The sequence below is a fragment of the Aquarana catesbeiana genome, linkage group LG04, assembly GCF_042186555.1.
Source record: "Aquarana catesbeiana isolate 2022-GZ linkage group LG04, ASM4218655v1, whole genome shotgun sequence".
Classification (NCBI taxonomy): Eukaryota; Metazoa; Chordata; class Amphibia; order Anura; family Ranidae; genus Aquarana; species Aquarana catesbeiana.
The window spans coordinates 590,292,059-590,307,632 of NC_133327.1; the positions used below are offsets into that span (position 1 = coordinate 590,292,059).

The following is a 15,574-nucleotide window of genomic DNA, read 5'->3' on the forward strand; positions in this document are numbered from 1 at the left end:
ACATTACCATCTCAGTGGGAATGACAGATAAACAAGTGGCTTGGTTTATGGCATTTTGTTGTACCAGTATGTTTCCCAGGAGCTAATTTTCTTAGCACTGTCATAGATCAGCTGAAACCAAACTCCCTCTATTTTGTTATATGCTTGACGACAACTATTCCAGATTTGGAATCAGCTGTTACATGAGATAGCGAGAAAATAAAATAGCCCGTGGTTATTGTTCCATAATTACCATTGTTAGAACCCAATGATGCAGGAAAGTAGAAGTGAAGTAGAAATAGAGCATCATAATAAGGAAATACGAGGTGACTTGGATGTCACTGGGTACGCACAAGAGAGAAAACACTTCTGACAATACATACTAAAAGTTCAAGAGGTCTTCTTTCACGTCCTTCATTAGTAGATGGCAGTATGGTCCTGCTTCAGGTATCTGCACAACTTTTTCTTGGACTGAACAGATTTTACTACAGGTATTAAAGTGTTTGTAACGTCACATTGTGACTTTACTAGTATTCCCTCTGGATTATGCAGTTATTAATTATTGTGTATGGGTTTTTTTAAATGATAAGGCTAAATTCCTTTTTTCACACCACAGCTGTGCGGTCACAAGAACCCTCTGCACTCTCCTTCCCCAAACTAAGGAGAGCATGGGAGAAGCTAAGATTCTCCTGTGACGTCAGCCGGCCAGCAGAGGGAAGTCATGTGATCACACAGCGGGCAGTGTAAGAAAAGATATTTATCAATTGTGTATAAATTGTGCGCTAATTTAAACCATTATATTATGTGTATAACACTTAATTCCATAACTTAATATATCTTAATAGATATTTAAACAAAAATCAAATACATCAAATAAATGTTGAAAAATTACATTCCACCTATCATACATAAATCCATGAATGTCCACATCCAGTGTGTTAATTTATAAATGCAAAATAAAAAATATATATATTAAAAAACAGATAAAAGGGTTTTGTGGTGATCGAACAATCCGTGCAAATACTTCACTTACAGAAATCTCTCCTCTACTGCCAAAGTGATCCTTTAATTGCTGAATGAATAACCACCACCAGCCACCATTAAGTGAATTGGCTGCTCGCCTTAAAGTAGGACCAAATGGTCAAAAAACACCTTTGATATAAAATCTTCAAGTTCTGTATAGTTCTACCTAATTTGGTAAGAACCACCAGAGATGAGATGTAATGATACAAAAGTTGATTTTGCACATGTAATCTGGGCATGCCCTGTTATAGTTTGTTACTGGAACCAGGTAACAGATCTTCTGTCCTCAGTATTATCAATACCTGTACCATGCACTCCTAGAATATGCCTATTGGGTATTTTGGATGAGGAACAGTGGCAGAGATATCATTGAATTCTACTGAAAGAGACATTGTTTTTGGCTAGGAAGGCTATTGCACTCAAGTGGATACAACCCAACCCTCTGTCTGTTCATACGTGGATAAAGATGGTGAATCAAATATTACCATATGAAAAACTTGTATATGAACATAGAGGTTGCCCTAAGAAATATAGTAATATTTGGGATGTATGATGTTCCTCTACTCTCACCATATCCAGTAATTAGGAAAGCACAAATTACTGGGCCCACTGACTTAGGGGTAAGGCATAGTAATTATCAGAACCCAGTCCTCCTTATGCAGATTTCATGTACCCAGGGGTATAGCCATGATTTATTTTATTTTATATTTATTTTTGCCTTTGTACTCCAAGCAAAGCTGTATACAGCATGTATTTTCAAATGACTTGATGCCTGTTGGTTTAAGTGTGCTTTATATGCTATGGTGCTCATGTTGAGCATTATGTTGAATATGTTAATGTACTGTACATTCCTCAATAAAAAGAGTAAAAAAAAAAAAAAAAAAAAAAAAAAAGAAAGAATCACCAGAGAGCCCCCTGCTAGAGATCATCATCATCCTCCCCCAGAGAGCTGGGGCTGATCAGCTGCTGAGTCTAAATGAGCAGCAAACTGGAAGCGTGTGGACTGGATCCAGCTATCTCTAGCAGGGGATCTCTGGTGATTCTTACCAAATCAGGTGGATCTATATAGAACCTGAAAATTTTATACCAAAGGTGTTTTTTTTTTTAATCATTTGGTCATACTTTAACCACTTAAGGACCGCCCTACGTATATGTACTGCAGCAGGGCAGCCCTTAATCGCTAAATTACGTGCCTGTACGTGATTCCTGTTGTCGGCCCTGGGGTCTTAACAGTGTTATCAGTTATGATGTTAACAGTGTTATACACATAGTATAATGATTTGAATAAGTGCACCATTTATACACAATTGATATTTTACTTTAGTGTATGAGTTCACTATTTAATGGTTGCAGCTGTTCACTGATAGAATAGGTGGAGGTTGAGCTAGCTACATAGCAGCACATAAGTACTTTCATTAGAAAAGGTATTTAGCCTTGTCATTTAAAAAAAAAAAACACACACACATACACAGTAGTCAGTAGTTAATAACTGCATAATCCAGAGGGGATACAAGTATTTTTGCTGCATATTGCAGCGGAATAGCAGCGGGAGAGGATGGGGGGATATCAGCTTTCACGCTGACAGGCAGGGAGGGAGAGAGGGGGAGAGACTCACAGTAGAGAGCGGGATGACGAAGGCACATAAATTAACCATGGTATCATGGTTCAGAAGCCATGATTACCGCGGTCAGCACACACAGGGGGGGCACAGGAAAAGGCAGGATCAACCAGGTATTTGACAATGTTTCTTAACTTCAGCCCTCAAGTACCCCCAACAGGTCATGTTTTCAGGCTCTCTGTTATTTAGCACGGGTGATTTGATCAGTTTCACTGCCTTAGTAATTACCACAGCCGTTTCATCTGAGGGAAAGCCTGAGAACATGACCTGTTGGGGGTACTTAAGGACTGGAGTCGAGAAACATTGTTTTACAAATAGAAAGTGGCAAATTACGCGGCACAAGCACTGTGCTATAGATCATGCCTTAAGGGAACAGGATCTTTTTTTTTTTTTTTTTGAGGGACAACCACTTTAAAGTAACTTTACCTATCTGACTTTACCTAGGCTTATTAGATATAGTCAGTCTACTGCAGGCAGGAGGAACCATTTCCTCAGTCTCCTCCACCCCTTAGTAACTAGCCTGAAATATTGTAACTTTGTATCAAGTCACAAGGTGAGAGACCTTAGCAAAGTGTTGATCTGTGTCAGGTATTTGTGTATTCAGCCAAGAACTGCTCAGGCACCAGAATCTCAGTCCAGGAAGTAGATGCTGACCCTAGATGATGCCTGAACAAAGATGGCCTCATCCTTCTGGAAAGAAAAGCAGATGAAGGCATTGTCATGGGAAGTACTGTGCCCACTGTAAATCCAGTTTAAGAAGATGGTCAGTATACCTAAAGATGCCTAAACTGTAAGATTTTGCTCTTTCTGATCAACAAAATCCACCAAAATCTATCTGGTATGGAAGATATTGCAGATATAAATTTAAATGACTGTTTAAGTAGACCATCACACATCATAGTTGTTGTAACACATTGTTGATCCAAGCCTAGATTAAAACAGCTTAATCCAAGGAAAGGGCAATATCTGCATCATTGTACTAACATTGCACTGCTCTATCAGGCAACAACAAAGTGGATAGGAATTTCCCAAATCTGAAGCAGAAATTGAAGTTATTCGGTTGCAATTCACTTACATTTCCAGCAGCCCGTGAGCTAAACCTCAACCATGTTGCTGATCCTCACTTCCGAGTGTGTCCAACACCTGCTGCCCTGCCGCATACTGTTGTTCCTCCTGCTGGCCCATAGGTCAGCATATGAGCATACAGGGCATATGAGCTTGAGGGCATTTGAGCTTGAGAGAGGAACAAGCAGGTATTAGGCACATCTGGAAGTTTCACATACCTGCAGTGGTTGGGCATCTGCTAAATGGAATAATTTTAATACACAATCACCTGAAAAGTTACTGTAAGTATATGGCATCTTGTTTACAGACTGTCTTTATGTTCATTTTGACCCTACAATGGCAGGGTCATACTACTCAGAAATGACACACTTACCTGACTTTTATCACAGGGTGGGTAGATAGGGTAGTAGAGAGAAGATTTGTGTGATAACCGCAGAATCTCTTTAAGGAAATATTTGCTGAAATGTTTAAATATTGGATTTAAGGCATAATGGTGAAGATGTCCATGTTCATCCCGTTGATGGTGGTTGTAGTAGATAAAGTCTTCAATGTTGTAATGGGAGCGAATGTATTCTATGTCCTGGATCAATGACAAAACACACACTTGGTGACAGAGGTACCTTTTTCTGTGTCGGCAATAAAAGAAATACAGAGCTAACAATGATGGAGTAATCCATGCGGCTGAATAGTCACAGTGAATTTATCAGTGATAGTTTTCTATATTTTAAATTTCAGTATGAACTCCAGAAGAGACTGTACAGAACAAAAAAAAAAGTTCTTGACATTAGGCAGAGTTTTGTATGTATTATGATGAAAATGCAGATTAAACTGCAACTAATATAGATAGCATAAGGAATGCATTAAGTATTAGCTAACATTCAAAGCATAAAAATCAGCACAGGGGACTGAAGTTACTTCCAGGGACTTAAGTTTGTATGGGATTTATTTACTAAAGCTGGAGAGTGCAAAATCAGGCTTACTTCTACATAGAAACCAATCAGCTTCTAACCTCAGCTTGTTCTATTAACCACTTGCCCCCCCGGAAGATTTACCCCTCTTCGTGACCAGGCCATTTTTTAAGATACGGCATTGCGTTACTTTAACTGACAATTGCACAGCCGTGCAACGCTGTACCCAAAAAAATGTCCTTTTTTTCCCCACAAATAGAGCTTTTGTTTGGCATTTGATCACCTCTGCGTCTTTTATTTTTTGAGCTATAAACAAAAATTACCAACAATTTTGTAAAAAAAAACACAATATTTTTTACTTTTTTCTATAATACATATCCAATAAAACAAAATGAAAAAATCTAATTTCTTCATCAGTTTAGGCCAATATGTATTCTGCTATATATTTTTGGTTAAAAAAAATCCCAATAAGTGTATATTGACTGGTTGGTGCATAAATTGTAGCGTCTACAAACTATGGGATGTTTTTTGTATTTTTTTTTTTTCTAGTAATGGGGGCGATCAGCGACTTATAGCGGGGGGTGCAATATTGCAGCGGACAGTCGGGACACTTTCTGACACTTTTTGGGCACCAGTGACACTAATACAGTGATCAGTGCTAAAAATATGCACTGTCACTGTACTAATGACACTGGCTGGGGAGGGGTTAAACAGCGGGTGATCAAGGGGTTAATTGTATGCCTAATCAGTGTTTTCTCACTGTGTGGGAGGTGCTTTTACTAGAGGAAGGCATCGGTGCGTATTCCTGCTTTACAGGAACACAGGATCAATGCCTTCCCTACTGACAGATCGGCGATCTGCCTTGTTTACATAGGCAGACCACCGTTCTGGCTCTCTGCCTAATGATTGGTGGGTGCCGGCGGACATTGTGTCCGCGATACCTGCAGATCAACTCCTGCTGTGTCTAATCACTGCGGGAGCAGGTCACTGACGGCGTGCATGTGCGCCCCAGACCCGGAAGTGTCGGATAACGTCCTAGGTATGTGAAGCGTCGCAGAGCGGCCTCCCTGCCGCAGTATATCTGCGGTGGGTGGTCAGAAACTGGTTAAGCTTTGGCAATAAAATGGAAGCTGATTGGTTTCTATGCAAAAGTGAACCTTATTTTGAACTCCCCAGCTTTAATAAATAAACCCCTTTGTGTCCATTGTGCTTATTCTTCCTCTTTCCTCTGTCCTATTCACCACCCCATGCAATCAACCATCTACCTGTCCTCCAATCAGAGATCCTGTGTCATTCTTTGAAGCTGTACTACAGCTTCTATGAATGGTGGAACTGGCAGGAAAGGGTTGGCATAGTGGAGCTCTCATGATGGTAACTCCTAACAGCCCCTTAGCTGTTGTAACCCCCGCCACACCTGAGAATTACGGGGGCTAAGACAGAGGAAGATTTCTACAGGAAAAGGAAGAATCAGCACAAGGGACACATCATACTAACAATAAGTTATGTCCCTTGTGTTGATTTTTGTCTTTTTGAATTTTAGCCAAACGTGGGATTTAACCAGTTTTTTGGTAATCTGTGTGCCTTCAGAGAGATTTCCCTTTACTTCCTGTCCTGCAAACACAACAGAATATGAGAAAAATCCTTTTAGGATGTTGTCAAGGGAACAAATCTCTATTGGAAGACTTCTCCGCTGTTCCTGCTTTTGGTGGCAATTCAAAATTTTGGATTTCCCTTCTCTTTAAATTCTGGTGACAATGATGACACCAGAGAAATAAAAGAGACATGTGGCAAACTTATGGTAAACACAAGTCAAAATTTTTACAATTTTTTTTACAAGCAACAAGGTCTCTAAGTTCTTTTTTTTTTTTTTTTTTTTTTTTTTTATTTCTTCATAAAAGGCAATGCAAATACATGGCAAATTCGTAGTAAACACAGAGAATTACATTTATATAGGCAAAGGCATTTTAAATGCCCTTTGAACACCCATGTACATAAGCTCATGTAAAGCAATCTGGACAGGTACAGCGTACGTGAGTTATCGCTTGTAAATTTATCAGACAGCCTAGTTGTAGGGTTAGAATATTCTTTAATAATGTGTTGCAGATTGGCTTATTAGATACCACAGTTCTATAAAACTGCAATGATGGAAGACTCAATCTATGCACATAAACATATGTACAATAATCATGGCACAAGATATGTCCAGCTTTTTTTCCATCCACTTAAAGAATACATAATTGGATAATAAACATAATATGTGGCTTGGTCCAGGCTTAGTATCAGAGTGAATACAGTAGTGGTGTGATAGCCACATAAAATCTCAATCGTTTCGCTGTTGTTATCACTTTAACTGGCAATGGTGTGCTAATGGCTTATAAACAAATTTTATGCCTGGCTACAATTTGAGATAAATCTCCTACCTGCTAGATGGGTTTTATGTTTGTGAAATCATCTGAGATCATCTTTATATGAAAATACAGCGAGGCTGATACAAGCAATGAAGGACAAATGCAGGCCTATAAAAGCAGTAAACACAAAGGCCAGGCCTTTTTTTCAGTGGGAACGTGGGGGGACACAGTTCTGGCACCTCCAGCACTGAATCTAATGACAAGGGGTGTGTAGAGGGCAGAGCTGCTGATAAGGCAGTACAACCAGCCCTCCTGTACTGGGCCTGGGCCCCATCAGTTCAAAAGGGGCGCCCGGGCACCTGCTAAACAGGCATGCCGGCTGTACTGTCTTATTGCACACACCAATTCTCTTCTCCCTCCCCATGCAGCACTACCAGGTTCTCCTCCTCTTTCTCCCTCCGGCTACACTACAGGGGGATTGGTTCTAGTACACGCGCCACTTCCATCTGCTGTCCGGGCCCCCCTGTGTGCCCCTGCTGCACTGCCGACTTCCCTCCTCTCCTCTCCTGCTGACAGCTGCTGTAGGCACACAGGGGGAAGTTTCAGGATGGAGAGTGGGGGAGGGGGCCAGTAAATATGTCATTTTCTGACCCCTTCCTTTCCTGAATGAACACAGTGAGCGATCGGTACCAATCACTCCTGTGTCCATTCATCACTTAAGCATAGTAAACTGTAGTTACTATGCTTCCGTTTGTGAATGGGTAGGAAGCCTCAGAGCACTTCCTATTAATTCATCTGTGCAGCTGAGGTTGCAGAGAAAGGGACTGATAAATCTATGTTCTCAGTTACTTTCAGCCGGGGGCCCTGTCAGGTAGGCTGTATGAGGCCCCATGATTTCTAACACAGCCCTGCTAGAGGGTCCATTGATGCTAGCTGCTGGAGGATCTATTGCTGCTTGTGGGGGGATCTATTGTTGAGGGAGGGGTCTATTGTTGCTGGGAGGGGTTTTCTGTTGAGAAATGGGTCTATTGTTGATGGCTGCTGGAGGGTCTATTAATGCTGGCTGTTGGGAGGTCTACTTTTGCTGGCGGGGGTCATTTGTTGTTAGGGGATCTTTTGTTGCTGGGGGGGATCTATTTTACTGCTTTTTATATTATCCTTAACAAATTCCATACAAATCACTTAGCACTACAAAATTATACTTGGTTTTGTTTTCTCTAAAAAGGGTGGTATTGGGAGGTGGGTAGGGGGTGGAACCAAGAGATGGTGTTCATAGGTGGGTAGGGAGCGGAGACAAGGGGTGACTTGGAAGAGGGGAGTACCTGCAACTATTCTCTGAGTGCCAGTTCACACCATAGAAACGCAGTCCGGATGTGCTCCAGATGCTTTTTTGCATGTGCGTTTTTGATGCGTTTTTGGTTGCGTTTTTGAGACAGTCCAGTGCATTTTTCCCCCTTTTTTTTCCTTAACCTTAAATAAGAACATTAGTCCAGTGCATTTTTGGTGCTTTTAGATGCGTTCCCGTGAGTTTTTGATGCTGTTTACAGCGTTCCAGTACAGCCCAGTGCAGGAAAAATGCAGCATGTTCTACTTTTTTTTTCTGGAACTGGAATGCACTGGAACTGCAACAACTGGTGTGAACTATGCCATTGAAAACCATATAACCTACTTTCTATGCATTTTTGATGCAGAAAAAAAACACACTGGACTGCATGTGGTGTGAACTGGCCCTGAGAAAAAAAGCCTTGACACAGGCTAACATATGCCAAGACAGTGCATGAAGCAATGGGGATGTGCAAAGTGTAGTAACTCATAGCAAGTAATTAGTTCTTAAGAGGCTGATGTCAGTTTACCTAAAGCTGAACTCTGGTGAAAAAAAAAAAAAAAAAAAAATCACACTTGCAGAGGGCTACACGCCAATTTAATCTAGGGGGAACAGGTAAAGCAATTATACTTTCCTTATGCCTCGCCTTCTCTCTATGACACTCCTGTGGTTGTGGCTGGGTGCTCAGTGTCCTGCTGGTCCTGCATTGTACATGATGACGTTAGATAGCCTGCGACCGATTAAGCAGGTAAGAGAAAGGGTTTCAAGGAATGGTCGTGCAACTGGGAGGAATCCTGCAGGAGCGAGGAAGAAGGCAAGTACAGTTGCTTTTCATGTGTAACCTAACCTAAACAAGCATTTGACTTTTGCATTGCCAGTGGGGAAGAGCCCCTCAGCAAGGGGAATTTTTTTGCCCATAGTTCAACTTTAGGAAAAACACTAATACTGCTCTGTGAACACTGCTTTTTGCTTTGTTTAGTAAGCCTGAAAACACAGTGAAGGGTAATGCCGCGTACACACGAGCGGACTTTACGGCAGACTTTGCCCGGCGGACGGGATTTCGTCGGACAATTTGATCGTGTGTGGGCTCCAGCGGACTTTGTTTTCTCAAAAGTTGGACGGACTTAGATTTGAAACATGTTTTAAATCAATCCGTCGAACTCGAGTCCGGTCGAAAAGTCCGCTCGTCTGTATGCTAGTCCGATGGACAAAAAGCCACGCTAGGGCAGCTATTGGCTACTGGCTATGAACTTCCTTGTTTTAGTCCGGTCGTACGTCATCACGTACGAATTCGACGGACTTTGGTGGATTGTGTGTAGGCAAGTCCGTTCATTCGGAAAGTCCGTCGTAAAGTCCGTCGCAAAGTCTGCCGTAAAGTCCGCTCGTGTGTACGTGGCATAAGGCTTGGTGGACACTGTCCTTAGTTCTTCCATTGATGATGGTTTGAATGCATTCTGTAATCAGCATTTTAGGCTGGGTTCACATCTAATACTGATGCGGCTCACAGCAGGGGTCTGGTGCGTCCCTGTTCTCCGTTTCAGGGATGAATCAGGTCCAAATATTTGCCTGAATTTGGAACTGGAACTGAGTCAAAGACGCGCAGGACTCCTGTGCAATTCACTCTGCCGCCACCGCGAAAATGTGTGAACCGGCTCCATTGAGAGCTGGTCACAATCTCCTGCCATACGAATTGGATACGAAAACTCGCATGCAATTTGCACTAGTGTGAACCCAGCCTCAAAGTATTCCAGGTATGGATATTTTTTACATAGTTACATTGGTCCAGCTTGATTGATGCATCTGGAAGCTGCAAATCATTGAAGTAGACATCGCAACTCCAGTGATCTCCATATATTTCTGGGTCCCACGCTGAAAAGGAGGAGATTGGCAGCTGGGCATGGGCGTCATTCAGGGAATGCTTTGCATTTTCTTAAAAAGGTTGTAAACCTTTAAAAAACAAAAAACAAAAAAAAAAACCTGCAATGTAAAGGCATAATGAGCTAGTATGCATTGTATTCTAGCTCATTATGAAATACTTAACTTAGAACGATGCTGGTCACGGCACGGCTACTGAAGAAACGGCACCAGTGGCCCTTTCTCAGTGCGCATGCGCCGATGACGTTGGCAGCAGGGCATATACTGAATATCTCCTAAACTGTGCAAGTTTAGGAGATATTCATGGTACCTACAGATAAGCCTTATTATAGGCTTACCTGTGGGTAAAAGTGGTGAAACAGAGTTTACAACCACTTTAATGAATGCAAAGCATTCTATGAATATATGAGGTGGAGAGGTAAGATAGTAAATCACACTCGCCACCTCTTTCAATCAGAGAACGCATTGTATTATTTAAAAATGCATAGCATTCTCTGAATGCCAAGCGGCCAACCCCCTGTGTTCAGAATGCAGCAGAAAGCAAGTGGTGAGCACTGGAGTAGCAATGTTTATTTCAGTGATTTCCAGCTTCGGATATGGTATATGCATAGTTACATCAGTTGGAGCTGGACCAATGGACCTATGTATAAAATATCCATACCTGGTATTCATCTTTAAGGCTGGGTTCACATTTAAGCACGGAGCGGCTCATAGCAAGGGTCCGGCACATCCCTATTCATCGTTTCAGGTCTGATTTCAGCCCAAATTTTTGGACCTGAAACGGACCAGAAGACACACAGGACTCCTGTACAATTCCCATCGGAGCCGCCCCAGAGATGTGGGAACCAGCTCCATATAAAGCCGGTCACAATCTCCTGACATGCGAATTGGATGCAGGGAAATCGGCATCCAATTCGCACTAGTGTGAACCCAGCCTAAGACCTATTCCAAATTTAGCATCATGTAGAAGGCAAAGTCTCCCCAGGCTCTCTGCAGCGTCCCCTGCTACTGACTCATGCAAAGACAAGAGTAGAACTGGTTACAGAGCTCATTGACTGTGACTGACCATGCTAGTGTATGTGTTGCTTGGAACTCAGAAGCACAAACGACTGGTGGAAATGGCATGGGCATGGATGTCAGATTGACACTGTCAACCACAGTTCTGGTATCACTGCTGATCTTCAGTCACACAGAGCCTCTGTAACTCTGTGTTCTAGTTTGTTATGTGGAAATCAGAAGCCCTTTGATTGAAGAGAACTTCTAATCAGCAATGCATAGACAAAGTTGATTAAGTCAACTTGACCTAACCCATGCCATGTTGTCACTTCTGATCCACTCTCCTGCACACAGGACCTTTAACTTACTACGTCTGTTGTGTAGCACTCAGAGGCACGTTGGGTAGGAGAAAAAGAACCGGAAGCAACAGCGTGAGTATGGATGATGATGTCAGGCTAACGTCACCAAGCACAACCATGTCTTCACAATAAAGGTTTTATACGTTCCAACCTCTATCCAAGAGCTTCACTTCAGGTAATTACAGGAAGTTAATTAAATGAAAAATGTTTGCAGAATTAGAAAAAAAAAAAGATTATACCTCTTCATTTCTTAGTACTGAAATACCAACAATCTGACCAGCTACTTCAGCAACAAATGCCTGAACAGGTGTTCCATCCTATTAAAAAAATAATAGCAAAAGTTGTAGTATGTAAACTCTAATCCACAATAGCAATATTACAATCCATTATTCTCCCACCTGTATTGTCCAACATAATTCCACATAGCATAGTAATTGGCAACTTTGGGCCTTATTTATGAGTTCACATAAGAAATGGTTGTTTTGCTCAATAGTAACCAATCAGATTAAAACTGGAAAAAGGCAACTGAGGAGTGAAAGACAAAATTTAATTGGTTTCTGTGGAGCGACAGCCTCATTCTGTGAGACGCCTTGAAAAACACAGTTTACCAAAAAAAAAAAAGTAATAAAAAAAAAAACCAAACTACATTCATTCTATTTTAATCACATCCTGATATTGTTGATCGAGGCAAGGAGAAAAATAAAACTCTTGTAAGGAAGCAGTAAGGTAATATCACAGACAGAGCTAAAGATAGAACCCTGTATGTTACTGAAATAGCCTGTTACATAAGAGGAAGAAAGAGGAAGTGGGCTGTATAAGGTATTTACTGGCAGAAAAAAAAATGTTTTACTATCCAACGTTAAAACAACAAGAGCAGAAGATTTAATAGATGGAAAGTTGAAAATATGACTGAAGGTCTGCTTTAAAGAGTCACTCTATAATTGTGCTGCACAGCAGTCCTCCTGCTCTTGAAAACTACACACTCATGCACCCAGCTTTGTGCATGTTCCAAGTCGCTCTCAAGAGTGGTCAAATGTAAGGCAGTTAAAGTGGTTGTAAGCCCTTACAAACATTGGCCCCATATGATACACACAGATGAAACAAATCCTCCTATATACTATTGGTTGTACCTTTTTATCTGCAGTCCTCTCCCCTCTACATCTGTTCACAGTGCACCGCTTACACAGCATTTCTGAGCTTCGGGAGATGGGGATCTTACACACATTGTACAGCAAGAGCAGGGAACTAAGTGTAATCTGAGACCTGAGTGAAGGGAAAAGACCCCCCCCTACACAGTCTCAAAGGGAAATGTGCACAGCTAAGGCTGTCAATCACCTGCTGTGTGCTGGAGAGGGGTGGGGGGGCAGGATTGCTTGGTGTCCAGATTACCTGTCAGAAGTGACTCATACAGGTGGCAGAGGAAGGAGAGAGCAGACAAGATTAACACAAGCACACGCTATAGAAGGATATGGTTTGTTCATTAATAATTTCAGAGGTTTACAACCACTTTAAGGGCTCATTCACACTATACATGCATGAAAACTGATGAAGAAACACAGCAGAATTCACTTGCAGAGACATCAGTTTTCATGAACGTCAGTTATGTGTTCTGTTCACACTAATGTTGACTTTATGTAATTATTTTTTTTTTCCATGCAGAAAACTGTATACACATTGCAGATTCCTATGCAGAAAAAATCCACACAGTGTGAACAGGGCACATAGAGAGCCATTGTTTTTTTTTATGTTGAGCCCCTGCAGAAAAACTGACATCTCTGTACCATGGTGTGAACGAGGCCTAAATGAAGTATGTGCAGGTGGTGGGGCTCCCATTAAAGTGACAATGTAGCTTGACCCTGCTGTTTTGACTTGTATAGACAAAGCAAAGGTTCACTTTAATCCTAGGAGCATGATCATGAGGAGTCCCAAACGATAAGAAAAGCTAGTAGGTAATCCAATCCTACAGCAGCCACCAAAAAGCTGAAATAGTTTTTTTTTTTTTTTTTACAGTAGGCTGATGTTAAAGGGGTTGTAAAGGCTCGTGTTTCTTCACCTTAATGCATCCTATGCATTAAAGTGAAAAAACACCTTGCATTCACCAGCCCTGTTTTACTTACCTGAGCCCCGAATTTCCATCAGCGCGTCCCTGCTGTCCCTCTCTACACGGGTTCCCAACTCTTGATTGGATAGATTGATAGCAGCGCAGCCATTGGCTCCCACTGCTGTCAATCAAATCCAATGACATGGGCGCCGGGGGGTCCTGCATTCAGCCTCTATGGACGCCAAATCCTGGACTGGGGAGCGCGCCCGCAAGGTAGGCGCTCCAAGGGGGTTATCTAATGCGGGGAGGAGCTGCAAGAGCTGCAGAGGGACCCTAGAAATGGATGTTTGGGGCCACTCTGTGCAAAACAAGCTGCACAGTGGAGGCAAGTATGATATGTTTGTTATTTAAAAAAATAAAAAACGATCCTTTAGTATCACATTGAATGACCTATACAATGCAAGAGGTTGGGGGATTCTGCTTTTACAATAATGGCTTATCATGTGATCATTCTGCCATACAGTGCCATGAGAAAATCCTCCGCCAAGCAATACTAGTGTTTCTGAATGCCCTCACTCACAGCATCTCTCCGGGCATCATTGTAGATTTCCAGGTCTTTCAATATGCTTTCATGGAGGTGCATCGTTCCTATGAGCTTTTCTATAGCCGGGACGTCACTGGACTTTGCCGCCCTCACCTGTAAAAAGCTGAAAATAAAAGGGGAAACACCCATGCAAATGATTAGCTTCTGACTGCATGAAAAATGTAATTGCAGATTAACTGTACTAATGCAGCCAATTATAAAGCGGGTGCTGCTAGACACATATTGTTCAATGCAAAAACCCACAGGAGCTGTTCTTTCAGCACCATTATTCAGAGGCAGGAAGCAACACTGAGAAGCTCTGGGAAATGCAGCTACAATACCATTAGCGCATTAATCCCTCAGGCTCTTTAGTACTTGTGCACACAGTCTGTTTTCTATCTCTGAGAGCACAGAGTAAAGCGCGGCGCTGGGATAATATAAAACCCACACTTTCATCCCTTAAAAGCACAAAGAATCAGCTCCAATAAGATTGACAATTTTACTATATGTATTCAAATTGTAATTATTAAGCTTAAAACATTTCTACCACACTCCGCACACAAAAAAATAACAAAAATATAAACATATTTTAGCAAAAAGAGTTTTTGGTTTTTACTTAAAACGACTCTATGTTTTTTTTAGGCCTTTTGCACACTGCAGCTTGAAAAATCTCAGTGCAGCTTATTTTTTTTTTTTACTGAGCTAAAATACAGCCCATTCATTGTGCACACAGGCACGTATACAAGCGCTGTGTATTCTTCAGTAAAAAGAAAAAAAAAAAAGAAAAATCTGCATGTTTCCGTGCAAATAATGTCCATTGACATTGTCAACGCGAGAACAAGCTTCCGCGCATGCACGGAAGTGTGCGCGAATTTACATGAAAATTGCGCGAACGCATATGCGTGAAAATACAGTGGTACCTTGGATTACTAGCATTACTCATTCCAGAAGAATGCTTGTAATCCAAAGCACTCATATATCAAAGCGAGTTTCCCCATAGGAAATAATGAAAGCTCAGATAATCGGTTCCAGTGGCACTGCTAGTGTATGCAGTACCGCATGTAACCAGAGGTGGAGGGGGCGCGGGAGAGATTCAGAAACACTCGGAGAGGCTTGGAGACACTTGGGAACGGGGTGTTTCCGAGTGTTTTCGAGCTGCTCCGAACAGCTCCGAGTGTCACTCGCGGCCCTGCACCTCTGGCCAAATGCGGTACTGCACACCCCAGAGGCTTGAATCCTGCTCGTTTTGCGAGACAACACTTGTAAACCGAGTCAGAAATGTTTTTAAATAATAGCTCGTATTGCGAAATGCTCGTAAACCACGTTACTCGTTATCCGAGGTATTACTGTACATTAAAAAAAAAGTCTGAAAAAGTAGAGGCTCAAAACAGGAGTATCGTGTACAAGAGGCCTTAGTGTATTTTTACTTTTGCAGCCAAACCGTGATAACAGGTA

General features: G+C 41.8%; 1 protein-coding gene across 2 annotated transcripts in view; it reads right to left on the reverse strand.

Annotated features, from left to right (window-relative positions):
• The window catches only part of CFAP61 (cilia and flagella associated protein 61), a 494,837-nt gene that overhangs the window by 336,544 nt on the left and 142,719 nt on the right, over nt 1-15,574 (reverse strand). For both annotated transcript variants that reach the window (XM_073628153.1, XM_073628152.1), the window contains exons 14-16: nt 14,117-14,243; nt 11,735-11,812; nt 4,059-4,265 (exon numbers count right to left, since the gene is read on the reverse strand). In XM_073628153.1, the coding sequence (XP_073484254.1) occupies nt 4,059-4,265; nt 11,735-11,812; nt 14,117-14,243 (412 nt within the window). The remainder of the gene's footprint in view (nt 1-4,058; nt 4,266-11,734; nt 11,813-14,116; nt 14,244-15,574) is intronic.